The 26,307-nt window shown below is 50.8% G+C and overlaps 10 protein-coding genes across 10 annotated transcripts; 5 read left to right on the top strand and 5 right to left on the bottom strand.

Annotated features, from left to right (window-relative positions):
• Positions 1-1,903: 1,903 nt before the first annotated feature.
• Positions 1,904-6,258, top strand: ALT_7383 (uncharacterized protein; the record flags this gene model as incomplete). The annotated part of the gene is made up of 9 exons (XM_089600254.1): positions 1,904-2,423; positions 2,486-2,523; positions 2,581-2,794; positions 2,855-2,971; positions 3,023-3,126; positions 3,197-3,308; positions 3,366-3,390; positions 3,448-4,020; positions 4,095-6,258. 9 exons carry the CDS (start codon positions 1,904-1,906, stop codon positions 6,256-6,258), a joined length of 3,867 nt encoding a protein of 1,288 aa, XP_089455439.1.
• Positions 6,259-8,398: 2,140 nt separating this feature from the next.
• On the bottom strand, positions 8,399-10,308 carry gmdB (general amidase GmdB; the record flags this gene model as incomplete). The annotated part of the gene is made up of 5 exons (XM_033560772.2): positions 8,399-8,511; positions 8,569-8,656; positions 8,712-9,593; positions 9,655-9,930; positions 10,003-10,308. The coding sequence occupies 5 exons, from the start codon at positions 10,306-10,308 to the stop codon at positions 8,399-8,401; spliced, it is 1,665 nt and encodes a 554-aa protein (XP_033416663.2).
• A 275-nt stretch (positions 10,309-10,583) lies between these two features.
• On the bottom strand, positions 10,584-11,257 carry ALT_7381 (DUF3237 domain-containing protein; the record flags this gene model as incomplete). The annotated part of the gene is made up of 2 exons (XM_089600253.1): positions 10,584-10,925; positions 10,997-11,257. 2 exons carry the CDS (start codon positions 11,255-11,257, stop codon positions 10,584-10,586), a joined length of 603 nt encoding a protein of 200 aa, XP_089455438.1.
• Positions 11,258-11,703: 446 nt separating this feature from the next.
• Positions 11,704-13,329, top strand: ALT_7380 (NAD(P)/FAD-dependent oxidoreductase; the record flags this gene model as incomplete). The annotated part of the gene is made up of 2 exons (XM_033560770.2): positions 11,704-12,348; positions 12,400-13,329. 2 exons carry the CDS (start codon positions 11,704-11,706, stop codon positions 13,327-13,329), a joined length of 1,575 nt encoding a protein of 524 aa, XP_033416661.2.
• Positions 13,330-13,361: 32 nt separating this feature from the next.
• Positions 13,362-15,072, bottom strand: ALT_7379 (para-nitrobenzyl esterase; the record flags this gene model as incomplete). Its single annotated transcript, XM_033560769.2, has 2 exons — positions 13,362-14,826; positions 14,882-15,072. The coding sequence occupies 2 exons, from the start codon at positions 15,070-15,072 to the stop codon at positions 13,362-13,364; spliced, it is 1,656 nt and encodes a 551-aa protein (XP_033416660.2).
• Positions 15,073-15,359: 287 nt separating this feature from the next.
• Positions 15,360-17,098, top strand: ALT_7378 (Zn(II)2Cys6 transcription factor; the record flags this gene model as incomplete). The annotated part of the gene is made up of 5 exons (XM_033560768.2): positions 15,360-15,400; positions 15,462-15,751; positions 15,820-15,897; positions 15,956-16,227; positions 16,286-17,098. The coding sequence occupies 5 exons, from the start codon at positions 15,360-15,362 to the stop codon at positions 17,096-17,098; spliced, it is 1,494 nt and encodes a 497-aa protein (XP_033416659.2).
• A 58-nt stretch (positions 17,099-17,156) lies between these two features.
• ALT_7377 (GNAT family N-acetyltransferase) lies at positions 17,157-18,036 on the bottom strand (the record flags this gene model as incomplete). Its single annotated transcript, XM_033560767.2, has 3 exons — positions 17,157-17,480; positions 17,546-17,928; positions 17,994-18,036. 3 exons carry the CDS (start codon positions 18,034-18,036, stop codon positions 17,157-17,159), a joined length of 750 nt encoding a protein of 249 aa, XP_033416658.2.
• Positions 18,037-18,701: 665 nt separating this feature from the next.
• Positions 18,702-20,742, top strand: ALT_7376 (putative MFS transporter; the record flags this gene model as incomplete). The annotated part of the gene is made up of 7 exons (XM_033560766.2): positions 18,702-18,774; positions 18,828-19,033; positions 19,099-19,377; positions 19,426-19,497; positions 19,551-20,264; positions 20,339-20,443; positions 20,509-20,742. The coding sequence occupies 7 exons, from the start codon at positions 18,702-18,704 to the stop codon at positions 20,740-20,742; spliced, it is 1,683 nt and encodes a 560-aa protein (XP_033416657.2).
• Positions 20,743-21,674: 932 nt separating this feature from the next.
• On the bottom strand, positions 21,675-24,418 carry ALT_7375 (uncharacterized protein; the record flags this gene model as incomplete). The annotated part of the gene is made up of 4 exons (XM_089600252.1): positions 21,675-21,820; positions 21,879-23,239; positions 23,289-23,559; positions 23,638-24,418. The coding sequence occupies 4 exons, from the start codon at positions 24,416-24,418 to the stop codon at positions 21,675-21,677; spliced, it is 2,559 nt and encodes an 852-aa protein (XP_089455437.1).
• Positions 24,419-24,782: 364 nt separating this feature from the next.
• Positions 24,783-26,254, top strand: ALT_7374 (uncharacterized protein; the record flags this gene model as incomplete). Its single annotated transcript, XM_033560502.2, has 3 exons — positions 24,783-25,275; positions 25,317-25,429; positions 25,472-26,254. 3 exons carry the CDS (start codon positions 24,783-24,785, stop codon positions 26,252-26,254), a joined length of 1,389 nt encoding a protein of 462 aa, XP_033416393.2.
• Positions 26,255-26,307: the final 53 nt, after the last annotated feature.

Genomic DNA, 26,307 nt, shown 5'->3' with positions numbered 1-26,307 from the left:
TATCTTTAAGGATAATTATATTTACTTGTTCAATTACATATTCTTGAGTAAAGGGAATCAGCTTAGGGATAAGGACTTCCTGTAAAGATAGTAAAAGAAGGTATTAGTTCTCAAATTCTAAGTAGAAACTATAGAGAAGGAGAATACTACCTTATAGTATCTATGCTAGTCAACACCTTCTTTAGAATCCTAAGAGAGTAGGCTATTCTTCTTATTCTACTTCTAGATAGGTATATAACTAGGTGCTCTTCTATTCTAAAGTTTCAAATATACTATACTAGTATTAAGCTCCTATTCTGCCTTCTGGATAGGCTTAAGCTGTTAATTTAAGAGAATAATATCTTGCTCAGCATATCTCTTATGTTAAGCTATTTCTAGAGCCCAGAATAACTCTTCTACTTTATCTTATTAGTAAGGCCTGGTTTTATAGTTTGCTTAACTACCTTATAGCTATGCCACTTAAGAATGTGTAAAATAGAAGAATAAGAGATACCAGCTTCAAATACTAGAATTTCAGAAGATTTCTCACGCCTGTTTTAATCTTTACTAATAGATTCAAGAATAGCTTATTTAGTTACTTCTATAATCTCCTTTAGACATCCTATACACTTGCCATCTTTAACATATTCTGGTAAGATATATATATCTATCTCTAGATTATAGCTGCATTCCCTAGCTTTCTTAACCCAGTATTAAATTGTCTGATGAGGCATGCCAGTTATAGCCTTAATATGCTTTATATCAACACCACAGTAGGCTAAAGTCAGGGCCTGCACGCGCACAGTAACTGGATGATAAGATCCACACATCTTTAATGGCTTTAACGGCTTCGAGGGCTTTGAGGGCTTCGAGGGCTTCGAGGGCTTGGAGGAGGGCTTAGAGGAGGCAGGCAGGCAGAAAATATAGATAGTAGGGGAACACCGCGTTGAATTCATCTTAGAGAGAGAAAAGAGGGTTCTGTATAGCTTCAAATTACTTTTTAGGCCAAGAAATGATAGATAGAGAAGCTGAAAACTATTGTTTTAGAAGGAGTATAGGTCTCCATAGTAATTCTAGTGTATGGCTATTTACACCTAGAATGTGTGGACCTGTGAAATCGACGCCGAAAATGACAGCTTTTAAGGCTATAAACAGCCTTATTTCCACCCATAACTTTAGTGACCCCATGGTTGCCTATCACTTGCCCGTGCTCCGCACCACTATACTACACCCGCCAAGTGTTAGCTAGTCGGCCTCCTAACTTCAGCGAGCCCTCACCTCATTTCAGCTCACGACTGAAAGACGCCGAAAATAGCTTCCTCTACAGAGGGATACTAACCCCCCAGTTCAACTTTTCTCCCTGGGCGCTATATAAAATAGCGGTCCAACCCTCTTATTACCTCTCGTCCTCCCACTCTTCATTCTCTCCAATCCTTAGATTTCGCTTGCTTGTGCTGGAAGTCCATTTGTGCTGAGGGATCCACTGTGGGCCGTGCGATTCAGGCAACTGAACGAGTCTCTCCACAGTTCGTCCAATAGATCGCGGGCGGCCCCGTCGATCCGTCCCGATCTGTCGAACTATTTTGACATTGCGAGTCCCTCATCTCAGCTCTGCGCCCGGCTTCCTTCGGCTCTCCTTGAGGGTGGCATCACTGCCCCCGGTCGTGCTGGTAAAATGATGGTCTCCCGTCAGAGCTACCAGCCATGGCTGGCGGCCCAAGACGCTTGTTAGCCCAAGCAGAGTCAGCTCCTTCGAGCTCACTGAACATGCAGACGATACGACCAGCTTACTGGATAATTATTAGTGGGGCACACTCATGCCTTTCGGTAAAGATCGGCAGGATTCAATTTCCCAAGCTCATTCAGCTGAATCGTGGCTGCCACAGTGGAAACGCAAGCGCCCTGAGTTCTCGCACCATTGCCCATGATAACACTGTCGCATTTCCCCCGTCACCTCTGCACACCGCCGCGCATTTCTTCCATGCCAGTGCATGCCACCATGGGGAGTTTCCGGGCTCTATGCTGCAGCAAGAGCGACCGAAAGAACAACGACCAACCGACTCCTCCGAAGCCATCGACCCAACCACGACCCGAGAAACAGACACAAAAGCCCCCGGCCAATGTCAAAGTTGATACGAGCTCGACGGACGTGACACAGGAGAAGCCCGGCCCGCGAGATCTGTGGAAAGAGGCATACGAAGGATTGGATCCCGAGTGTAAGAAGTATGTCGCTCGGAATGACTCTTCAGCTACAGACGCCATCAACGGCGTCATCCAGCAGACTACCGCCAGATACGAAGAGTGGAAGAAGGATGGGCTCAGGATCGCTCGCAAGGACGGAGACGAGATCAATCTTCGGGACTCTGCGGAGAAGATCATCAACGCGGCGATGAAGGCCAACAACTTGATCTCCACATTTGTGTCGTTCGATCCCACCGGACATGGTGTGTGCTGCTACTATTCACGACCACGGCGTTGGAAGAAGAACTGCTAATAAAAGATACAGCATCTTCTGCCTGGACGGTTATTGCGTTTGGAATGAGTGTAAAGCCCCCCCGCAAAACGTGACTTCGAGCGCGGTGACGCTGATACCGAGCATAGATCGTCCAGAATACATTGGACCGCCGAGATGCGATTTTCGCTGCATCCGAATACCTCGCGCAGAAACTCGCCTTTTATTCCCTGATTGATGCGAACTATCGAAACCAGGGCGTCGGGAGTGATCACGAACTCGACGAAGCCCTGCGTTCGGTCTATTCCGCAATTCTTAGTTTCGCAGCTGAGGTTAGGAAAGCCCAGGATGAGAACGTAGCATGTAAGTTGCGTCTCCCACCTCCATTGAGCCCCGGAATCATCCTAGCTGATTACCTCTAAGCTCGTACCGCACAAAGCGTGTTCGCGCTCACCGAGCAACCGCTCTCACAATTGAAAGATGCAATCAACGAGAAGGGCGCCTCAGCACAAGAATGGGCACACCTAGCCGCAAACCTCGGTGAGTCCCGATTTGTTTCTAATCAAATCAGCAGGCACTAAGTAGGTCCAGGCGATCGTAAAGTTGCGGCGGCCCATCTGGCCACAATCAAGAGTGTCGAGTGCAAAGTCTTGAGTGCGGATTCTCCCCATTCGCGAGATGAATATTTACTAAAGGTAATCAACAGCCGCAGAGGAAGACAGCCAAATATCCTGGCTATCGACAGCGCCATTCTCCAGCCGTCAGCGAGAGCTGCAGAAGAAGCGAATCGGTGATACCGGCAATTGGCTTCTCGAATCGAAAGACTACCTTGAGTGGAAATACAATTCTGGCAGTCTACTTTGGCTGCCAGGAATTTGTAAATAATACCATCCCATTATTCATAGCCATACCGTTGCTAACTGTGTATTATTAGCGGGCTGTGGCAAATCTGTCCTCTGGTATATATCCCTATTCCACTAGTGCTGAGCCACGAACTAATTTCTAACATTCAATAGCTCCACCGTGATTCGAGACATCGAGCAGGAGTGCCAGCTAGACGATGCCAAGTACCTCGCTTACTGGTATTTCCAGTTTGGTGATGAGAAAACACAGAGTGTGGATAGCATGACCAGATCGCTCATTCGTCAGCTAAGCAGGTCGCCGCTACTCCCTTCAGTGGTCAAGATCTGGAACGAACATCGGCTTAAAGGCAGTGAGCCGGACTCACAAGCCATCTCTAATCTGTTGGATGATGTGGTCTCCAGCATCCCCGGGAACGTGTATCTCATTTTTGATGCATTGGACGAGTGTCCAGTGAACGCCTACTCTAAGGAGAGAAGGTCTCTTCTGTCGCTTCTGACCGGCTTACTCGAGCGGTATAGAAGCAAAGTCCATATACTTGCTACTAGTAGGGCGGAGCAGGATATCAAAGAGAAGCTAGAGGTGTTTTGTAAGATTGATCTAGAAGCCCGCCTAGCCGATGATGTCAAAACCTTCGTTACGACATCAATTGCGCAACCGCCGTTGAAAAGATTGAATGAGAACATCAAGGGGCTCATCCAGGAAAAACTCTTGAGCTCCAAGGAACGGTATGACTACTCCTAAATGATTATTGTCTCCTAAGCTTCACTGTGCACAGATGTGCTGAATGTCAATTGACCAGGCGTTTCCGTTGGGCTGAGCTACAAATCGCCGAGATCGAAAAATGTCGCAGAGAAAAGGATATTGAGGTCGCCCTCGACACAATCCCTCAAACGCTAGAAGCGAGCTATCTTAAGATCCTCAATGCCCTAGAGCCTAGAGATGTTCCACTGGCGCGCGATATCCTCATGACTATTTGCACTTCGCCTATAGCTCTCGACTTGAAGATGGTTGCCGCTATCGTCGGCCTGGACTTTCCCGATTCAATTCTCGAGATTTGCACCACCTCGCTAATCAGTGAATTCGATGGCAAAATTCGGGTAGCCCATTTTTCCGTGCAGGAGTTCCTCATAGTGGATGGGAGCAATCAGCACCAACACGAGTGCCAATTCTCGACGATGGATGGACACAGATTCCTTGCGACAAGTACTGTGGACTATCTTCTTGAACAAAATAACCTCCTCACAAAAGAGGAATTGGGGAAACTGCCCTATTTTGAATACGCGGCACGAGAGTGGAATACCATTGTGGCTGCCGTAGGAGAAAATAGCCCTGTGCGATCGGACCTGCAGCCCAAGATTAATCGTTTATTCACCGAACCCAATGTTTACATCAATTGGGCACGCTATTGGACTGATGGCTTTGTCTTTCGTAACTATGAGGGCGCAGAGTTGGTCGAAAGATGCGACCGGCCAATTCAGCTGGCCTCAAGATTCGGGATTGCCCAGACTGTGGAGGAGCTAATGAATCAGGGCGCTGATGCGGAAGCCATATACGATGAGAGCGGCTCCCGTGCGCTTCGAAGCGCGGCACACCAGGGTCATAAAAGAGTTGTGGAGATCCTACTGGATCGAGGAGCCGACATAAACGCTTTATCAGGGGTTTTCGCGTCAACCGCACTTGGGGAGGCATCAAGGGAAGGCCATGAAGACATCGTGCTGATGCTCTTAGATCGAGGCGCAGACGTTAACATTGTCGGAAGAAGAAAATATGGGAGCGCGCTTGCAGATGCTACTAAGAATGGACAGTACAGGATTATGCGATTGCTCCTGGATAATGGTGCCACTGTGGCTTCCCGGAATGATGACGGCTACGGTGCACTAGTAGCGGCAGCGCGAAGCGATGATAAACAAGGGCTGCGAATACTTCTTGATCACATTGAAGATATTGATGCCGAGGGAACGGAATATCGCAGTGCACTTCATTGTACAGCACGTGACGGCAATGCAGAAGCAATGCGACTGCTACTAGATCGTGCTACTGATGTCAATGGCCCAAATGTCCGTGGAAGACCAGATAAAGGGCCTCTCATCCAAGTTGCCGCGTCTTCAGGCGCAGAAGAGGCCGTGCGAGTGCTCCTGGATCGAGGTGCAGATGTCAACGCCCATGACCCCGGGGAAGCAACTGCACTGGAAGCTGCATCCATTGAAGGGCATGAGAATATAGTGGAGCTATTACTCAAACACGGTGCTGATGCAAACATCCAAGATCCGAACGAGGAAGAAGGTGCCCTTCAATTGGCGTCGCGCGAAGGGCATGCGAGTATTGTGCAACTATTGGTCGATCACGGTGCAGATATTGAAGTTCAAGGAGCCTTCACAAGTCCACTGCGACTTGCTGCAATGAGAGGCCATGAAAAAGTCGTTCAAATTCTGCTAGAGCGAGGTGCGAGTGTGAATGCGCGGAAAGGGGAGACCGGCGGTGCTGCGATACACGGCGCGTCCGCCAACGGCCATGACGGTGTCGTACGGATTCTACTTGATCACGGTGCGGATCCCAGTATGGTAGGAGGGAAGATAGCCCTCCCTGCACTTACCCACGGAGTATTCAAGGGAGATAAAGACGTTGTCCAGCTGTTGTTGGACTGGGGTGTTGATATTAATGCCCCGGGAGGTAACGGCCTGACTGCACTTGCATGTGCGGCAGACAAGGGGAGAGAGGAGATATTGGAGATCCTGCTGGACCACGGCGCTGATGTCAATGCCAATGGGGAGTGTAGCACTGCACTCCAACATGCGGCGTCCAAAGGGCATGAGAAGATGGTGCAGATTCTCCTGGATCGAGGCGCAAATGTCAATTTACGGGGCGGAGACCTCGATACTGCCGTTAAAGAGGCATCATCCAATGGGCACGAGGGAATAGTGCGCCTGCTGTTGGACCGCGGGGCTGAGCCAATCGCGACATAGAACAAGGCCTGTACATGAATTCGCTCGGGGGTGGAATCTAGGCATCGTTGGCAGCGTCTGGATGTTTCGATATACATGGATGTGCGATTTGTCTGAAGTCAGCCACGTCTGCATAGAATACCGAGAAAGTTATAGCCATTATAGATAGACCTACCTATCCCATCTTGGAGACTGAGCATCTTGGCATTCAGGTCGCAGGAGATTTCATGGAGATGCAGGGTATTTTGCAATTCAGAGCTCAGCCGCTGGATCTCATTTTCGTCCATTGCTTGATTCCGCGGACAGGTTTCGGTGTACTCAGTCCCCCGCACTAGCTCGGGAAGAATTTTCAAAGCAACACCCTGGAGACGAGGAAGGCTGAACCTGAAGAAGTTGAATGTACGTAGCTTATCTCTGAGCTCTGACGTTCGTCCTTCGAGGTCCTGCAATATGTTGTTTTTTATGCCGGTGTTGGCGGCTTATTTGCCCCTATCATCAGGAGAATCGCCGGCAAAACCGATGTGTTAGAGACGTGGGAAATAAGTGCATAAACCGTAATTATCTCTTTTCATTTCGGCGATATTTGGCGTCTTCCAAAGTCTAAACCAGCAGAAGCCTCGTGGGTTCGCGGAGGGATTTCGTTTCATTAAATAGATTATGCCGGATGTTGTTTAGTTCACATATCGTCTGCTTCCGGAGCAAGCAGAGGTAGCAGTTACATTAACGAAGGATAGCACGGTAACAAGATCCACATGATAATCTTCTATAATATGGTCTTCGACGTCTGCGTGTGAAAATGTGCAAGGAGACGACTGGCTGGAGCCTTTCGGCCCCAGTCTAAACTCAGCTAACGGCCCTCTCGACGGAATATGTAACGAGGGCTGTCCATGAGAAACTTAATGCAGTGTGGGCTTATGTGATGCATCCAATGTTATTCGGGGCAGTGCCGGACTGACCACAAGTTCTTCCCCTCAGCCAACGTACAGGAACGACAAAGAGTCACCAGTACTCTTCACGGTGTCGGGACGACATATCAGGCATGAAAGCGGAGCATCGTTCGGTCGGAAAAGTTACCCCTCCGCAAGGGACCAGCAACAATCTCCTCGTGCTCGGGATCAATGGCTGGTGCACTGTCTTCATGTCGAACCGGCTCGCCGGAAGACAGTAACTATAGCCCAGCAAGCGATGAAAGATCCCGATCTATCTTGCTCGGGCAAACTGTCAAGAGTCATGGTAGTTCATCGTGTTTGGACACGTTTACCTGGGTATGTAACGTGACATACTATCCATACGTCAGTCTCATTCCTTCCACTGGCCCAAGTGTACCTCGGAATTGGCTAGGCTTATTGCCATGGCGCCGTAGATGCTACTGGCAGAAAGATGGTCGCACTGGGGTAGGGTTAAATGGTGTCGACGATCCGGTAGACGTGCCCGCGTTTGAGCAGGACAGACCCACCGAAATCCTCAGATTGACAATGCCCGGTTGATTTCTTTTCCACCGCCAACCCCAACTCTCGTAATCTTTATCAATCAGAAATCGCAGCACTTTCGTCCCTTCAATTCGTGGCGGTGTTTTTGTAAAACCACCTAGTCATTGTAGTTAGTTCACAAAGCATTCGAGCTGATCGGCTTTTCTACATTCTGCTCTTGCCTGGGTTTCCGTTGCAGCTCTGGCAAGCAGAAACCTTCGAGCAGCCGCCCTGCATTTCACCAGCTTGGCCCGACCTTTGCAGACATACCCAACATGTCACCATGTACAAACGTCCCTGTCTTTGGCCACTTCGCTCCACTCGGGTTCCCACATAGCCAATTGTCGTACCATAGAGCGTCCAGTAACAGGCTGGTGCATTTTTTGCGCCGACCAGTGACCAGCAAGGAATCCGGGGCGGTAATTACGGGACGGCGTACGGGGCGACCATATCGTAGCGGCAAAACTAACCATTAAGGAAATTCACAGGTGCCAACATTACAATGGAAATGCCAAGTTTACTAGCGGCTAATGAGTTTTGCATCACACCTCCGTACTTCGGTATTCATTGACTCCACTGAGCCTATGGCTGCGAAGACCATATCATCTACTAGGGTTATTGCTCATTAATCCTCCCATATGGGTAGATATGAAAAGCAAATCTACGACTGCCAGGCTACTACACAAATGTACTCATCGCATAGCCTCGTCTATGATCCGCGCGGCATGGAGGCACTTTTCATCCTGGAAGCGTGGAGCTATGACCTGGATGGCAGAAGGAGCTCCGTCAACAGCATCGGGATCATCTGTTCTAATCAGCAAGTCTACCTTCTATGAAGGAGATATTCATGGTGTAAACTCACAGCTAGGCTGGACGCCATCGTCAATAACCATGGGGACAGGATCAAGTTCCTTGGAAGCTTTGCCGTAGGGGATGATACACGCAGGATACTATACGATATTCGTAGTCAGCACATATCCAGGTATCTGCAAACGGACTTCTTACATCCAGTAAATTCCAGATAACCGTATAAGGAGGCCACCCAAATGTATCATGCGGAACCGCCGTATTCTGCGCCCCAGGCGCAAGGACAACATCCAGCCCGTTCCCAACCCAGCACCTGCGCCATGCATCCGCATACTCCTCTCGCGCCGTATGCAGCGCATTGATCTTTTCAAACGGCGGGAGCTCCATATCAACAGGAAACGGGCCCGTGAACATCGGCGAAGACATTTTAGCCACCGATGTCACGAGCGGCTCCCCGCTAGACGCGATGTGGTCGATGTGCGGTCCGTAGATGAAGTATTGGAATGCTAGGCGGCTTGCGTAGGCGAGGTCTCGCGAGGGGTCATCTGGAAGTCGGACTATGTGGTGACCGCGCTGGGATAGAGCTTTGATGGCGGACTCTAGAGCTCTCCGCACAGGAGGATGTAGTGGGAAGTGCTTGCTCTCAGGGAGGATGCCTATGGTTAACCTGTCTGGAGAGCCGTACTCAGGTGCTAGTGGGAGCTCCTGCCACGGTGATGCACTCGCAGTGACATCGTACTTCCAAGGTTCAGCCTTAAGCACCGTCGACATGAAGAGCTCGATATCTGCGATGCTATGCGCCAGAGGCCCTGCAGATGGCTTCAGTCCTGGAATCCCTTCCATGGCGAGACCTGCTACCTGGCCGCCCCAGGGAATGCGGTCGGTTGTGGGCTTGAAGCCATACACACCGCAGCAGAGAGAAGGAATGCGGATCGACCCGGCGATGTCGGTTCCTACGCCCAGGATCGAACCGCGGAAGGCGACCAGTGCTCCCTCTCCGCCGCTTGATCCTCCGGCTGTTAGATTCGTGTTATGCGGATTTAAGGTCCGGCCGAAGATGTTGTTTTCGGAATCACCTGTCTGTGTTGTGTTAGCCATAGAACCCAGTTATGCAAGGGTATGCATGAGTGGGGCAGCCAACCATCATTGTCTGAGGGATATTCGTCTTCACATAAAGTACTGCCCCAAGGTCGAGTAGAACCTCGACAAGCGCTGATTTATGCGACACCGGCTCGTTCTGAAGAAGCGAGACATATCCAACTGTGCTCTGGATCCCCTCTAGGCAGAAACTGTCTTTGATGCTGATGGGAAGGCCGTGAAGCGGACCTATTACTTTTTTCTCTCTCTGCAGGTATTCATCTAGATACTCCGCACGCTCGATGGCTTTGTGAAAGAAATGTTCCGTTAAACATGAAGTCTATCGTAATCAGTCGCCGGCATCTCATTGTATAATGGAGGGCACCTCTCCATGGATGCAGAAGCCACTTACCAGCTGCTGCGCAATCGCCGCCCTTTTGCAGAAGGCCGTCGTGACATCTACTGAACTAAACTCTCTCTGGGCAAGCTTCTCTAATAATTCCACCGCGGAGAAGTTCTCCGTGATGTCTAGCTCTTTATCCGAGAGAATGCCGCTTCGGCGAGCAATGCCAACCTCGATTAGATGGCCATTGGCGGGGACAGAGGCTCGGAAGTCGTCGCTGAGGCGCCATTCCGATGGGATTTGGGCATCTAGTTGTTTGCGTTTTGCTGCAACAAGGGCCTGCCAGTCAGTCTTGGGGGATGGGGATATGGTCATTTTTTCTTCTATGGATATATTGATAAGGGCATGCCTCGACTGTCTTATATAGCTGTGGCGCTAATAATGAGTACAGGCATTTACACATGCGAGGCTATGCGGGGTACAGCATAGGCAGCACTAAGAAACCAACGAGGTAATCTATCTACCAGAGTTTCAGATAGGAGAATGCGTCGACCTTCCTAAACGGGACAAGTGACTAGGGCACGGCTCATATCACGGTAAATACGACACCATAAGACGGAAGAAGAGATTCTAAGTACCTCGGGCTGCATCTATGAATTCTCCCGTCTCATCATAACATCTTCCGGCTTCATACTAACAAAATTCGTCAAATAATACGCATCGATAATGATACTTTCATCCTCGCAACTCATCACCCCAACACAAACCAGTCCATTCAACCAGTTATATTTCCCCGCAGCCTCGATCCGTAGATGTGAGAAGAACTCGACGTCATCTTGTGTAACTGTCGGCGGTGGTCTCATGGCTGGGTTCTCGGCTACCTGTTTGGCATATTTTGTTCCCGGGCCGGGGCGGTAGAGACCGTGCGCTTGCACGAAGAGATAGTGGTCGTCGACTGTCTTGATGGTGTATCGTGCGTCGAGGGTCATGGACTTTGATGTTGTTAGTGGCACGGTCTTTATATCGATACGGGCGGGGGAATGGATTGGGAAAGGCGACATACATGCGTGCCCTCGATAATAGTCGCCCAGTCGGCACCACCCAGAGGAAGAACGGTTCCTTCAAGGTTCGGCCCCTTGAATGTACCGCCTGTTATGTTCGCGATGCTCCGAAATACGCCCGTTCCGTTGGGGGCACCGATATTGATTTCTTCCGAGGCGATGGTGCACTCGAGGCGGTAAATGAATTTCAGGCCTGGCCTTCGCATTGGCGGGCTATTTGGGTAGTAGGCATTTCCGGGGGAGTCATTGTTTGTGGCGGCCATGATTACTGCACGATGTTGGATGATGTCGCCGGTAAGTGATGAAGTCAGTATTGCCTCTTTATCTATGATAAGAATCGGCATTTACATTATGAGATATCCCAGCCTCATCTGTCCGTTAATCTCATACAGAGCCGTTGCCCGAAAAGGCAGGTTGACCCCAACTCCATCTAAGGGATCGTGAATTGATAGCCTGGGACCCGCGGGCTCCAGCAAGCACGAACTTAGATCGCAGTGCTTACTTGGTGACACTTTGTTCCGCATAGACCTTCCATATTAGAATGAGCTTCTTTGTTATCGGAGGTCTCTAGAGTCATACTACCATCCCACGAAATGTTAGTGATTAGATTTCGACTGGGACATTTATACCCACCCTTTCTTTCCACCTAATGACCCCAATCCCTTCAAACAACCCTTGATACCTACATAAATGTGAATATACGATCATAATGGCATTCCTCGTCCAATCCCTCCTCTCCAACCCCGGAATCCCACTACAAGACCGCCAGGAAGCCCTAGACAGAGTGCTGTCCGATCCCGGGCTCCCAACACCGAACCCTACATCTTCCTTCTGGCTGCGCTCGCCCCATCCTGATCTCGCAAAAATACAGTCACCAAAATTACCAGCTGAAGCAGACATCGTCATTATCGGCTCCGGCGTAACAGGAACATCCATCGCAAGAACAATCCTGGGGTCTCGAAAACCTCGCAATAATGGTCCGGGGCAAGAACGTACCAGCCGTCCCGCGATCGTTATGCTAGAGGCCCGGGACATTTGTAGCGGTGCAACAGGCCGTAATGGGGGCCATATCCTCGAGACGGCGGAGGAATTCGCAGATCTGGAAGAAGCGCATGGGACTGACGCTGCGAGGAAGATATTGAGGTTTCGGCTGGCGCATTTGCGGGAACTCCCTGCTATAGCGCAGGAGTATGAATTGACGGAGACAGCTCAGGCGCGGAAAGTCCAGTTCTTGAGTGTTTACTTTAACCAGAAGGGGTGGAGTGAGGCTCGACATCGCTTTCAGCGTTTGAGGGAGGGATTGCCGGAGGAGACGGGGGAGTGGAGGTTGTATGAGAGGGAAGATATTCCAACGGTAGGAAGCAAATGTCAATATTTCGTATATATTTCCTAATCAGCGATATAGGAGTTTTCTCTTTCATATGCCCAAGGAATCATCGCCGGCCCGGCAGGTGCAATCTGGCCCTACAGATTTATCACCGGAGTGCTGGGTCAATTGAAGGCCGAATACCCGGACGACTTGAAGATCGAAACGAATACGCCAGTCACCGACATCGAAGATCACAGGAGGAACGCCCCAAACGGACTCCGCTACACATTGACAACACCTCGAGGCACCATTCGCGCCCGCCACGTCGTGCACTGCACAAACGCCCACGTTGCTCATCTAGTCCCCGGGCTGAAGGGCCGTATCTGTCCCGTCCGCGGCCAGATGTCCGCGCAGCACCCTGGGACAAAGTTCCGAAGTCAAGGAGCGGAGCATTCATGGCTCTTCAACTATGACCGCGGATTTGATTATCTCACGCAACTGCCGCCGTCGCCCTCGGATGCTGGCGGGATGATGATGTTTGGAGGCGGATTCTCTCAGGGCGAAGGAGGTGGGATTTCGGACCTCGGTGTTTCTACGGACTCGGAGCTTAGTCTCTATGCGGACATCCACCTTTCAGGGGCGTTGAGTGCGGTATTTGGTCGTGAGAATTGGGGAGCTGTGCCTGTGCGTGCTGTTGAGCAGATGTGGACGGGGAATATGGGCTTCAGCGCTGATGGATTTCCTTGGGTAGGACGGCTCCCAGCGTCACTCACGCGGAGGGGTCAAGATGCGCAGCGAGAGGGAGGCGCTGAATGGGTCTCTGCGGCGTTTTCAGGAGAAGGAATGGTGTTGGCATGGCTGTGTGGGAAGGCGCTGGGGACGATGTTGCTCTGTCATGATAATGACCTGTTGGACGGAGAGGCTGTAGACCTCTCTTGGTTTCCTGAGCAGATGCTTGTTACGGAGGAGAGGGCTAAGAAGGCGGTTTACGCTTTCTCTATTGCAAACGTATCTCCTCAGTTGTAACTAGACAACTTATGGCTCTGTATATACATAACTTAGGCCGCTTTCCCCATATTCATTCTCTTATTCACCAACGCATCTACCCCAGAAAGCCATCTTTTCCAAGTCCCGCCACTACCCATGGAGAGAATCCGCTGCATTCTCGTATACGAGCGAATTTCTTCATCTTGCTCCTCCGTCCGCATAGCCTGGACACTCTCCGGACCCCAAACTTTCCACTCTCGTTTACCTCCAGTCCACGGTACTTGCCCATTACAGAACATAATCCACGCAGCAGCAAGGTCCCGCGCCATCGCTTTCTCGCCCTCATCCATCTCATTGGTAAGGTTCTGGAACAGATACAGGAGCTCATGCGCATGGTACGCGGTCCCTTCCAGCGCGTTCTTGAGTCGCGAGCGCTGGTCAAAATGGTACATAAACAATGCGCCCTTGTCCGCAAGATGCGAATTGGACAGAGTAGTGGCGTAGTTGGGGATTTTGAATACCGCATCTCCGCACATATGTTCGACTCGCTCGATAAGCAGGCTATGTGGGAGGTCTGGGCTAATGCCGTACTCTGCGAGTATTTGATCTGTTTCGTCTTCTGCTCCCACGTGCCCTGCGAGAGTCTGACGGATCGAGTGGAAATTGTCCTCGAGGATGTTCAAATGGAAGATAATTCCTTCATGGTAGGTATCGCCCAGCATTAGGGCGTCAAGCCACGATGGTGCCGTCTGGATTTCACGCGGGTCAGCGTCGTTCTTATAGAACCACCCGTCGAGACATGGATTGCCCGTCCCAGATAGCACCCCCTGGATGATGGGAGTTGCGTTTGCCAGCGTTTGCTGCGGGATCTGTCGGAGAGAGTCCAGCACATCAGACCGGGTGGAATCAATCCGGAAATACCGACAAACAGCCTCAAACAGCGCCTCATGCTGCTCCATCGTCCACGGTGGAATCGAGACAGACAGGCCAGACATACAAACTGCGCGTCGGAAACGAGGCGGACACGCAGCAGCAAGCTGGTTACTTATCGAAATCCCGCCAGCAGACTCGCCGATTGCAGTGACGTTGTTTGGATCACCACCTAGCGCATCGATATACCGCTGCACCCATTCGAATGCAACTTGTTGGTCTGTGAAGCCGAAATTGCCGCAGCCCTGGAACCCGTCTGCTCTTAGCTCTCGCTGTATTTCTTTGCTAGCGAGGAATCCGCCGAGGCCAATGCGGTAGTTGAAGTTTACGCATATGATTGGCGTGCTCATTTTGATGCTCTGGGAGACGAGGTTCACGGCGTCGAAAATCGGAAGGTTGGCTCCTCCGTATAGCAGGGAGCCGCCATGTACGTAGACCATTACGGGATATCTTTTGTCGGGATTGTTTGGCTTTGATGGGATCACGATGTTCATGACAAGACCGGTCAACTCATCTACCTCTGGAGGATAGGAAAAGTGAGCAGCTGGCGGGACTGGAACGAGGTCGTTGGTCTCTTCATCAGGTTCTGGGTGGGGACAGCTGTTTCTAAAGATACAGTCAACTTCTGTAAATCACATGTCGGAGGAGGCCAGAGGCGTACCCTAACTTGGTTCCATCGTGCCTAGAGCCCTTCCAAACAGTCTTAAGCGTTGATCTTGTCCACCGCTTGGCCAAGTCGGCGTACGGAATTCCGCAGAACTGCTGCACTCCATTTGCATATTGCAGCCCTTGGAGCTCACCGAGCGATGGAATTTTGGTCGTACATTTCGAGACGGGAGTTTGAAATGACATATTGAAGTCTGATTGCCTGAAAACTTGTATATCTATAGGCAGTCCATGAGCTTGTCATATACTCCATACAACCCTACGCCAAGATAACCGCGCCGACCAAGCCACTACCAAGTCTAATCTCTAGGCTAAAGTCTAAACAATATCAGTCCAACGCCACTTCCAAAATGGCAGGTCGACCCCGTTAGATCCACTGGTTTCGTTATCTTCCCCGCATTATAATTCCCGGACTTTTAATCGAGCTTCTCCCCCCCAATTCTCGTTTCTGTGTATCCCAACCCCAATCAGGAATGTCGACCCCCAGTCGTGCTCGTCGCTCGCACGGCGGATGGTAACAACCCCCTCCCATTTTTTATGTTCCAGGCTGCAGCTGATAGCTTTGACCGTCATAGCTGGACATGCAAGGCAAAGCATCGCAAGTGTGACCGTACCCGTCCGACTTGCCAAGTCTGCACCGAGCAGGGAATACCATGCGACGGCTACGAAGTGCGTCTGCGCTGGGGATCCGGCATTGCGTCGCGAGGTCATTATACCGGTGCCGAGGCACCAGTAGATACGTCGATTCCGCCGAGGGTTCCTGGACGTCGGAGAGATCGGAATCGAGCTCGGCGGCGAGAACAGGAAGGGGAAATACAGACGCAGGTGACTGAGGAATCTTCGTCTCAAGACTTTGCTCAAGAAGGTATACATCCGTTGCACAATTTCTTCTTTCAGTATGCACATTCAAGTCGTTGACGCTTTGTCTGGTAGATTTCAGACTTGGCCCAGTACCATTCTATTTGTCGGGCCCTGGTCATGGCAAGGATGATGCGCAGCTCTTTCAAGAGTGTGAGTATAAACAATAATATAGCAAAACCGAATCGAGGCTAATGCGATAGCGACGTAGTTCTGTCATCTGGCATTAATATCCTGCACTCAACTACAGTCCACGACGAACAGACCTTGCTGAAACCACGTCTTCCCGTACTATGCCAACAATCCGAAGCGCTGTATCGAATATGCATCGCTTTGCAAGCATCACTAAACCGACAACCAGCCGCCTGTTCCCTCGAGTACCTTGACCTCGGTCTGAATAAATTCCGCGCGGAGCTTTCCAAGAGCGAGGACGATCTAGAGGATGGGACTTTTACAGCGGGACTACTCTTGTGTACGATTGGAGTGGGTACCAATTCTATTCCTCCCTCTTCTAGTCCATTAACTAAATCCTGTTTTTCAGGTTATGCACGGCATTCCATGGACAATGCACCTCCGAGGGATGTACAGCATTCTTCGCATGCACGATGTTGACGGCCCACAAAAACACCAAGAACGAGGTGTATTCCGCGCCCACCTCTTCGAGGTGATGGGTATCATGGACCTCCCCACATTTTCAATCGGTCGTCGGCACCCGCATCTTGGCTTCTGGAGACAGTACTGCTGCAAGGACAACTCCCCCGCAGAGATCGAGACAGGGGTGGAGGTTGTAACTGGCCTACCGAGGTCTCTGGTGACAATCTTCGCCTTCATTGGCGAGGGTACAACAGAGACAAGTTTTTGGAATTGGCCGGGCGCAAAGGGAACCTTTATGCAATGTCAATTGTGGGAGGCCTATCGACTGGCTGGAGTGTTGGTTGTTCGACATGGGGGACCAGGCTTCCCACGTTCTCCAGATACAGAAGCAACGATAGACCCGGCCATGCAAAGAGGGGCCATTCTCACTCCCACAATGGTCATAGTTTCGCGGCTCTTGAGTTCGGTGGATGCCGTATGTCACGCCTCTCTAGACCCAGAACGCTGGGACACACTCATTATCAATGCCATTGCGTATCCGGTCTGTGTCGCCGGGCTACAGAGTGATATTTTACAAAGGGATCCGACAGTGAAGGAATTCATACGAAAGACCCTGCTTTTAACCGCCGAGAACCCATGTTGGAATAGACAATATCGCCTTCTCCTGGACTTGCTCGAAGAGTACTGGACGTACCCAGTTGGAGCAGTTGATATTGACCATCTTGCACGGACAAGGGGCATAGAGTTGGGGTTATTCTAGAATCCACTGTCATTCCTTGTTCTATTTACATATCTTTGACACATAATGAACAGTGAGTTCAGTCCGTCTGCTTTCGCAGGCCTTGTCGCAGCATGAACCACAGCTTGACTCCTGCACCATCCTCAACCAACTCGACTTCTTCTACAACTTTGAATCCAAGTCGTTCGTAAAACGCGACATTATCCCCGTTTGTACACTCGAGGATGACAGGCTCATCGTTCGTATGGTCTAGCACAGAACGAAGTGCCTTCCTCCCCAGCCCACGACCTTGGAGGCAGGGGTGTACAGCGATAACCTCTAGATACCACAGGTCAGGAATGCGATACGTGTCTTGGATGTTCGTAACCACCCGTTCATGGGCATCCATCAGTTGCTTTAATCTCTAATATAGATCCCCATTGTTATTTGTGGTCTCAATGCTCTCAGAAACTAGGTTGGCACGCGTACCTTGTCATTCCCACCCTTCTCGTGGACAGGGCTAACAATATCAAGAAACCATACCTTCCACCAAAGCAGTATCCTGCCCAGGGTCCAGCGGCAACCTCTTCGAGGAGGAAACAACAAGGCCGCTGCGCCTGCATCCCGTTCGACAGTTAACCGTTCACATAACTTGCCGTCTCTATGGAAATCTTGATCTATCTCAGTGACGGTAGCAGAGACCAACACAATACCATCCGCAACAGCCCTCAGAACTCGACGGTACTGCCATTTGGACGTATTTGGATCGCTGGCTGACCACGGCCCGGCGAGTGGGCGCAGCCATCTTATCAGCGGATCTTCGGCGAAAGAGGACGTAATTGTATTTGCGACTGCGCGGATTGATTCTGGGTCTGTCTTGTTGGGTATATTGGGTTAGTGTGCTGGTCGTATTTATAGCAGAGACATAGAGACATACCGTCGTGGACTTGGAAAAGAGGCAGTTCCTGGTTTGTTACCATTGTGATGAATGGTGATACACTCCGTCTAGATGGTTGGCACTGTATTGGGCTGTTTAGTTTAAAAAGCAGCTGGGACATGTATGTTCAGGGCAGCGTGGACGTTGAGGTTGACATGCGCAATTGCCGGACGGGACCACTACAGTGACTGCAGGTTCCTGGCAGGACCTGCCTTTTTGGTATATTTCTTTAAGACAATTGCGACCGTATTTGTATGCCAACTTCGAATCGCGGTAAATGCAGCAAACGATATAGGTTCTACTTATTCTGACATGCTCGCCTGACCTTCATATTAACAGCTTTCTCTCGGCCGTCTCGATTAGGCAGGTCGACCCCTGCACTAGTACTGATATTTTTACTCGCATCATTAACTTCACGGTGCTTATCTTGGGCCAATGTGGCGTTTCCCCGCATTTTATCAACTGTATAGACTTTGTGAGGCGCTGGTTGTGTTATCGTCAGTACGTGATTTACTATCGCGTCGGTAGTTCACAGGTTGTTAAGTACCACCGCAGCAATGGGTGGCAGTAGCAGTAGCAGTAGCAGTCTTATATCGATCATCACCTCTTCTTTTCAGCAAGAATAAAAGTCAGGATAAAGCAGCTCTTTTCTTCAAGCAATACCTGTTTCTGTATTCTCCCCTGCTTTCACCAAAGTAGCTGGTCTCAATGGCACAGAGTCAACACGGGATACCGTCCACCGATCACAACCAGCCACCAGGCACTTTTCTCCTTATCCAAAGTATGTAAATATTGTTTGGGCTTACTGCGACTTGTTATTAACCTCATCTACAGATGAAATTGGAGAGAGCGAGAATCATGACCGACCCCAGATTATCCTGCACCCTGTGCCGTCGAGGGACCCCAATGAGCCACTGGTCAGCCGTCCTCTCATCCAAGTCAATAAATGGATACTAAAGCCAGAGACAGAACTGGAGTACAGCCCGCAAGACAGTGAACTTTACTCTTGTGCTAGCAGTAACGGTGGTGGTATTCACAGCGTAAGTCCCAGCTGCTTGGACACGGAAGAAACAAATATATTGACAACATCAGCCTGTCAATCCAGGTAATCTTCTGGCAGTTGATGGCGTCAGATATGAACGTTACCTACGCCCAACTCAACAACGCCATGTCTGTCAACTTCGTCGGTCTCTCCGTGGGCTGCGTTCTCTTCATCCCCCTTGCGAAGAAGTTTGGACGCAGACCTGTATACCTCGTTTCGACGGCGATCATGATGGTGGCTTCGTTCCGGTCTGCGTGGATGAAATCTCTGCCAGAGTTGTATATTACCAATCTCTTACATGGGCTGGCCGGCGCGACCAACGAGTCAATCGTTCAGATTACGGTATGTCAGTATGCTTGGAGGCATTGTGTGCCGGACTCATGCCCATAGGTTGCCGATCTCTTCTTTGTGCATCATCGTGGAGGAATGAACGGGTTATATATGACCATGGTTATGATTGGAGTAAGTCGCAATTCTTGATTTCTTGTTCATGTACTGATTGCGGCGTACTCTAGAGCTTCCTAACGCCCATGGCTGCTGGGACGCAAGCCACGCGTGAAGGATGGCGGGCATCCTATCGTGCATTAGGCATCGCTAATGCTGTTCTATTCGGTCTTTTTTTATTCTTCTATGAGGAGACCAAGTATACCCCAGTAGTTATGGGTGTGAGGAGCAGTGTACAAGCTGGCGACAGCCAAAATATCTCAGTCAAGGACATCAAAACCGACCAACAGCCAGACATCGAGTGCACTACAAGCCGGCAAGAATCCGCTACCACTCTTGCGCAGCACCACGAGCTAGACTACACCATCCCACTAAAGACCTGGCGGCAGAGACTAGCACTGGTGACATACACCGCAGAGCCAATCTGGCCATACTTCCACCGTCCCTTCGTTGTCCTAACCACCTTCCCGGCAGTTCTATTCTGCGCCCTGCAATATGCGCTCGGCGTGGTATGGCTGACAATCCTTTCCAGCGTTATGGGTCTTGTTTTCCCTCTCCCGCCGTACAACTTCACGCCAGAGCAGATTGGGTTCATGAGCGTTGGCCCGTTCGTCGGAAACCTTCTCGGGTCCGCCTACGGTGGCTTTCTGGGCGATAGATCCATCTTGTTCTTTGCGAGGCGGAACAAGGGCTACTATGAACCTGAGATGAGGTTGTATATTCTGCATCTCCCGGCTTTGACGTTGGCTGGGGGTTTGATTATGTTCGGGACTACAATTGCCAGAGTAAGCCATCAGCCTTTTATCTTATTTTCACTCAGAAGGAGACAATCAAGTTGAACCTGCTAACCCGGTATCAGGGCCTCCACTGGATCTGGCCAAGTATCGCCGGTGCGCTTTTCGGCTTCGGACTAGGCAGTATTGGCGATGCGGCGTTAACGCTGGTGATTGATAGTTATCGCGATGTAAGTTCCTACCTTTTCAGAAGTCCATACACTAGAAGTTTCTTCTAACTAGCATATGATACCAGATAACCGGCGACGCTTTCACAGGCATAGCCTTCCTCCGCAACGCCATTAGCATCGGGATCCCGTTTGCGATTAGCCCGTGGCTAGAGCGCTCAGGCGCGCAGAATATGTTCATTGCGTGCGGGTTTATCAGCTTGGCAGTTACATTGACTATTATTCCAATGGTTCTGTATGGCAAGAAGATGCGTATGGTGACTGCGGGTCGGTACCGGGTTATGGCTGGTTTGCAAGACTAGTTAGGGTTCGTTGTGCAGGACAGACTTGGGAGTGTGGTCCAAAGGCCAGAGAGGAAATCTTCAGCTGCATCCATACGTAGCAGCCTATCTCTGATCTACATCTTATCTTCTTATCTGGTCCCGAGTTCGGCGCTGTTCGGGTGGGATATAGCCGATACCTAGGGAAGGCAAGGGACCCCGTAGTCGAAGCCCGAGCTTCAGTTCGAGCCGTTTCTCCTCGGCGTCAATGCTGAGCTCCACTTGACGGGGCGGTTAAACAGAGATCTAATCCGTTCTGCACATCCTCATATTACTACTTTGCAAAATCCACTTGCAGTTCAGCCCTGGGATGGACGCAATGGCGCTATGGAATAATATGCACACTATCGTAGCTTTAGCGCTGACTCGAGTCAGGGACGCCACGGGCTGATGGATGTCTCACTCTCACACTTGTTTGGCTATTTTTTTTAGTGTAAACGGTGTCGGCAATTTTGTAACTGGTCTGTATAAATGCTCGAAATGCTGTACCGGAAAGGAAACGAAATATGATATGATACAGAAATGATAGTGAAAGGTCAGAAAGCAGGGTAATGCTGTTCTAGCTCGATAAATAAAAAGAAAATAAAAGAAAGAAAGGCTGCGCTAGCCAGTGTGGTAAGTGGATAGAATAAAATCCAAAAGAAAAGCAGAAGCAAAGGACTTTATAGCCTCGTCGAGACACCCACTACAAACCGTCCAGGAATAGTACTCGCCAACTTCCCTTCACAAGCGCCATGAGATACCCCATCGTTCGAGGATCAAGTACTTAGCATCAAAGCCCATCGACAGTGAAATTACCAGTGTCGCGATTAGTACTCTGGACAGATGAGGCTGTCTTAGCTAGAAGCATGTAATGCTTTGTCTCATCACACCAACGGGAGTTGATACGTGTCAATTCGAGCGACACTCTGAATTTAGATGATGACCATTCTACAAGGCACAATGCACGACTTCGTCCTCAGACATAAAAACATCAGCATATCAGCCTCCTCCACTTCCACCACTTCCTCCCCCTCCTCCTCCTCCACTTCCTCCTCCTCCGCCCCCGCTGCCTCCTCCGCTATCTCCGCCACCGCAGCCCCCGCCCCCGCCTCCACCACAACTCCCACAGCTCGCACCACAGTTCGCACCACAAGCAGCCGCAGTAGCCTGCGTCCCACAAGCTCCACACCCGGTATTGAAACTGACGGACAGCGAAAAGTTCGCATTCGGAATACGGGTGTACTCCACCGCGTAAGTCGGATACTCCCCCGGCGGATCGCCCCCCTCTGCACCCCAGAACACCAGTTCCCGTTCCTGGATCGTCCGCGGCAAATGCCGCTTCTCCCGCATGGTTTCGTAGGTTTGAATGGGATGATTATAACCAGAAAGCCACCTTGCGACGAAAAAGTCGTCGTGGGTGCGGTGTTCCAGCACGTGGCTGTATGGCTGTGCGCGGTTGATACCGCCGAGCTTAATTCGATCGGTTGATGGGTCGGATTGGAGGTGCAGCCATTGCGTTGCGGACCGGAAGTGCAGGCTCTGGGACATGGCTGTTGCGCCGGCGGAGAGGCAATCCAGTGCTGTGAGGACGGTGAGGCGGTTTTGCATCCATGATGCTTCCGAGGTAGGATTTGGACTCAGTTTGGAGGGCGGATACGCGAATTTGTCTCTGGATAGGTGCAGGGCGATAATTGACCAGGAGTCGAATGGGAAGGCCCAGAGGTGTTTGGAGAGGGTGCAGGTGCCGCACTTGGCTGGGTAGCGGTGGAGTGCTTCGGTGCAGTCCCACGGGAAGAGGGTTTGATGAGGATAGAGGTGTTTGTTGAATCCGGCCCAGTCGTACCAGTATTCGTGCAGGGAATCAATCAGGTCGGGGCCGGTATAGCAGCCAAAGTGAAAGCGGCGGATATACTCCTCTGTCAGCCCGTACGGGACGTTGGTGATGGTGTTTGGGTGTTCGAACGGATTTTGTGCCGCGCGAGGGCGACAGACGAAGCTCATGCGGTAGAGCGGTTGCGGGGGGTCGTTGTCCGAGAGAGTGACTAAAGCCGGAGCGACAAGTGGTCCAAAGGCTTCCCAGTCGATCAGCGAGTTACAGAATTGCTGGCAGTTATTGGTCAATCCGTCCCATGTGAGTCTGGTCTTGCTGTCCAGCAACCTTCCCGCAATACTTTTGAAGTAAACTGACAGCCATGGACTAAGAAACGCTTTGATTTTGTCGTGCAGTTCCTGGCGTGTACCCTCCGCACTGTCACTGCTTGCTTTCACCAGTAGTGTAATGATCTGGTCCTCTGCTTCCGATAACGGCCAGCCTGTGAAAGGAGTCCCGACGACTTGTTTCAGAACCGCTTGGAAGCGTTTCCTTTTTTGTGGTCCACCACTGGCATGGCGCCATAGCTGTCTTTCTGTTTCCCCACAGACGGCAAGGAAAGTGAGGTCTGCCGTTTGTTGCTCTTGTCCGAAAATTGGATCGCGAAGGGATATTCCGACCCCATTTCTACTCCTGTTACCATTAGCATTTTCAATTACTGTCGGAGCACACTTACTCTTCACTACCGTTTTCAAACACCAGTGGCCCAACCCGAACGGCCACGCGAATGTTCTTCCATGGGTTCTCCTGCACGAAATCCTTGTACAGCCACTCGTCCCCGACCAGGCGCATGTTGCCAGACCTTGAAGCGGCAGAGTAGATGCCAGACCGACTATTGTAATCACTCTGAATTACCTTCGCCAAGGGAGTAGGACGACTTGAAAGACCTGATTTCTTCTGTGCTTCCTTGACGCTCAAGTACTTTGCGTCGGCCAACATATGCACCCCTGGTTTGCCCTGTAGCCCAGATGGTCGCCGAATTTCATTCGCATGTTTTCGACAGGAACTGCAGCGAGTATGCTTACTGATGTAGTCGTCTACCTGAGAAGCAATGGAATGCTTGTATTGCTTGATGTAGGCCGGGTCTCCGTAATGGTGCTCCCAGTAGCAATCCTCGCAGATTGTCTGTGTCGACTTGCCAGTGGCTTGATACATACTCCCCCGGATGACACGTTTGCATTTACTGCAAAGGAGGGTTGAGACGACTGGACACCCCTTGAACCCTTTCATGATCATTCGTAACTGCGGAGTGAGAGGGCTGGGCGTATTTCCTGCCGGTGAGTGCTCAATGGCTTTTTCGATGTCCAAGAACCCAGCTGCTTGGAGAAGCAGACGTGCTCGTCGTTTGGCAGCATCCGTCTCAACAGGACGTTGTAAAAGGCGTTCATGTACATCGGCATTCACCTCCGTCCTCGTCTTCGCTGCTGCCAGCTCCATCGCACGGACTTGTGCGCTCCTCACCACGCATACCTTTAGGTTGAGGCTAGTGGATACTTGGGATGGTAGCGTGGGGGGTGTAAGCGTGGACGGTGGGACGACATTCGCGATAAACGTGTCGAAGCCGTTGACTAGTGCATTGTCTGCGTCAGGGCGGATATGCTGGAACTCGGATTGCTGCCATTGTCGTAGAGTGGAAACAATGCAGTTCAGCTCTTGATTGACACCAGTCCAATAGAGAGATTCAAGCTCTGCTAGAAGGTGATCGGCGGCATTTCCGACGTCAGTCCAGGCAGGATCGCCTGGGTTCCCCGAGGAAACAGGTTGAGTCTGTTTAGACTTGTCGAATAACCGGGACAGTCGCGACATTAGATAAATTGAGTTGGTATGTTATGTGGTGATTAAATGACTGCACACTGCAGTATGAACCTTATATAACTGCTTCTAATGCAGTCTTAAGTATTCAGAAACATCACACGATCAGCCTTGCGCTAGGAGCAGTTCACGTGTGCCTATCCGAGCCTGGGGGGCTGTGATGCTCGTATTCTGGGCACCAAGGCAAATTCACGCATCAAATTCACGCACATCAAATGACTGGCAAGCTGCGCCCCACGCTTGGCAAGGCTGGATGTGTTCAACTGACCGTTTGCTCGGTCTGAGCATATATCTACCGTTGGATACTTAACAATCGACACGGAACCAGCAGGTTTCTGTCTTGCGCATCACGATCAAAATGGCCGTCCTATGCACTGCATCGCAGACAATGCTGCACAAGAACGCCGGGTCCTTCAACGCGGTGTTGGCGTCCGACAGAGCTCGAAAGCAGAATTTTGGCGATCTCAATGAAGACATACGAGTTCCCGATCCTAGGATCTTCGAGGATCCAATTGCGTCGACTGATGCTACATCCCTCCCAAACATGGCTCAATGTGCCGCGCACTTGGAACTGTTGCAGGCGATCAACCATATCCGCCGGGAAGTGCTCAATTCAAAGGACTTGGATGTGATCCTCAACATCAAGCCAGAGAAGCGGACAGTGGTGCAACGTTACTCCCGGAAAACCATGGAGGTAAAAGATCCTAGGTTTCAGCAGAAACGACAGATCAAATGGCCATTTTATCTCAGGCTGGGAGTCGCCAGATTCTTTCTCTGGCTGAAGAAGATGGATGAGACGTTAGCTTCAAATAAGAATAAAGTCCTTGAGTTGCCAGCCTGTCCTCCACTAGGTATGTTATCCAATAATTCCAGAGCAATGGCTAATGATTAGATGTGCTCATCGCGTGGCACTCTGCCCTGTTGAACCCGGCATGGTTCAGTAAGTACTGTGAGAACAGTGGGATCAAGTGCATGCGGCGCGTGGTATTCCCATGGGGCCAGATTGTAAGTCCTTTCTTCAAATTCTAGTCGAAGCTGACTGTCTAGCACCAATGCATCAATGACGAAGACTGGAGTTTCAGTCTGCCGTCCGACGCAAGGGAGCACTTCATGAGCCTGACTGGCCAGGAAGCAGACCTGCTGGCCTATCTTCTGAGTCCAAAGCCTGAGGCTTATACCTCTCTCCTACACGCTTACAAGGACTCGGCACCTGACAATCGGGTGTACCTAAATGTGCTGGTCAGTCTCAGTCTGGACAAGAAAGAGGAGCTACCGCACAGCGCCTTCATTACATCCTGCCACGCAGCCGCCTACCCAGGCCCATACGCGACATATCTATTCGCCGCAATCGAGCGCCAACGCGTCTTCGTCGACAAGATGGTCGGATACCTCTGGATCCGCAGCCCTGGCGTCCACGGGACGCTGTCCAGAGCAATCACCCGCTACGAGTACTTCTTACAGCTATTCAAACTCCGTCCGGGAACGACTCTGGTCCCAACGCTGGACATCGACCTGGTGTGGCATACGCATCAATGCTCGGCGAGCATGTACAAAACTGGTATGGAGAAACGGGCGGGCAGGTTCATCAACCACGACGATACCATCCCGCCGGGGGTACTGCGGACGCAGTCGGACGAGACGTCGTTGCTGTTCAGAGACTACTTTGGCATGGAGTATCATATTTGTCTGTGCTGGGAGTGCGAGGCTCTTCAGTCGGCTGTGGATGAGTGTGGTGACTGCGAGGGAGATTTTGAGAAGCTGGCGAATAAAGTCGTCAATGATTTGGCGGCTCATCGGCTGCTGGAGTTGAAGCGGAGAAAGCAGGTATGAGGCGATACGGGGTAGATGAACTACTAGAGATTTACTTGTGATTGGTAGAATGA

The sequence above is a fragment of the Aspergillus lentulus genome, assembly GCF_001445615.1.
Source record: "Aspergillus lentulus DNA, contig: Alt13, strain: IFM 54703, whole genome shotgun sequence".
Classification (NCBI taxonomy): Eukaryota; Fungi; Ascomycota; class Eurotiomycetes; order Eurotiales; family Aspergillaceae; genus Aspergillus; species Aspergillus lentulus.
Note: the sequence above shows the minus strand (reverse complement) of the source record. Positions and strands in the feature narration are given on the sequence as shown.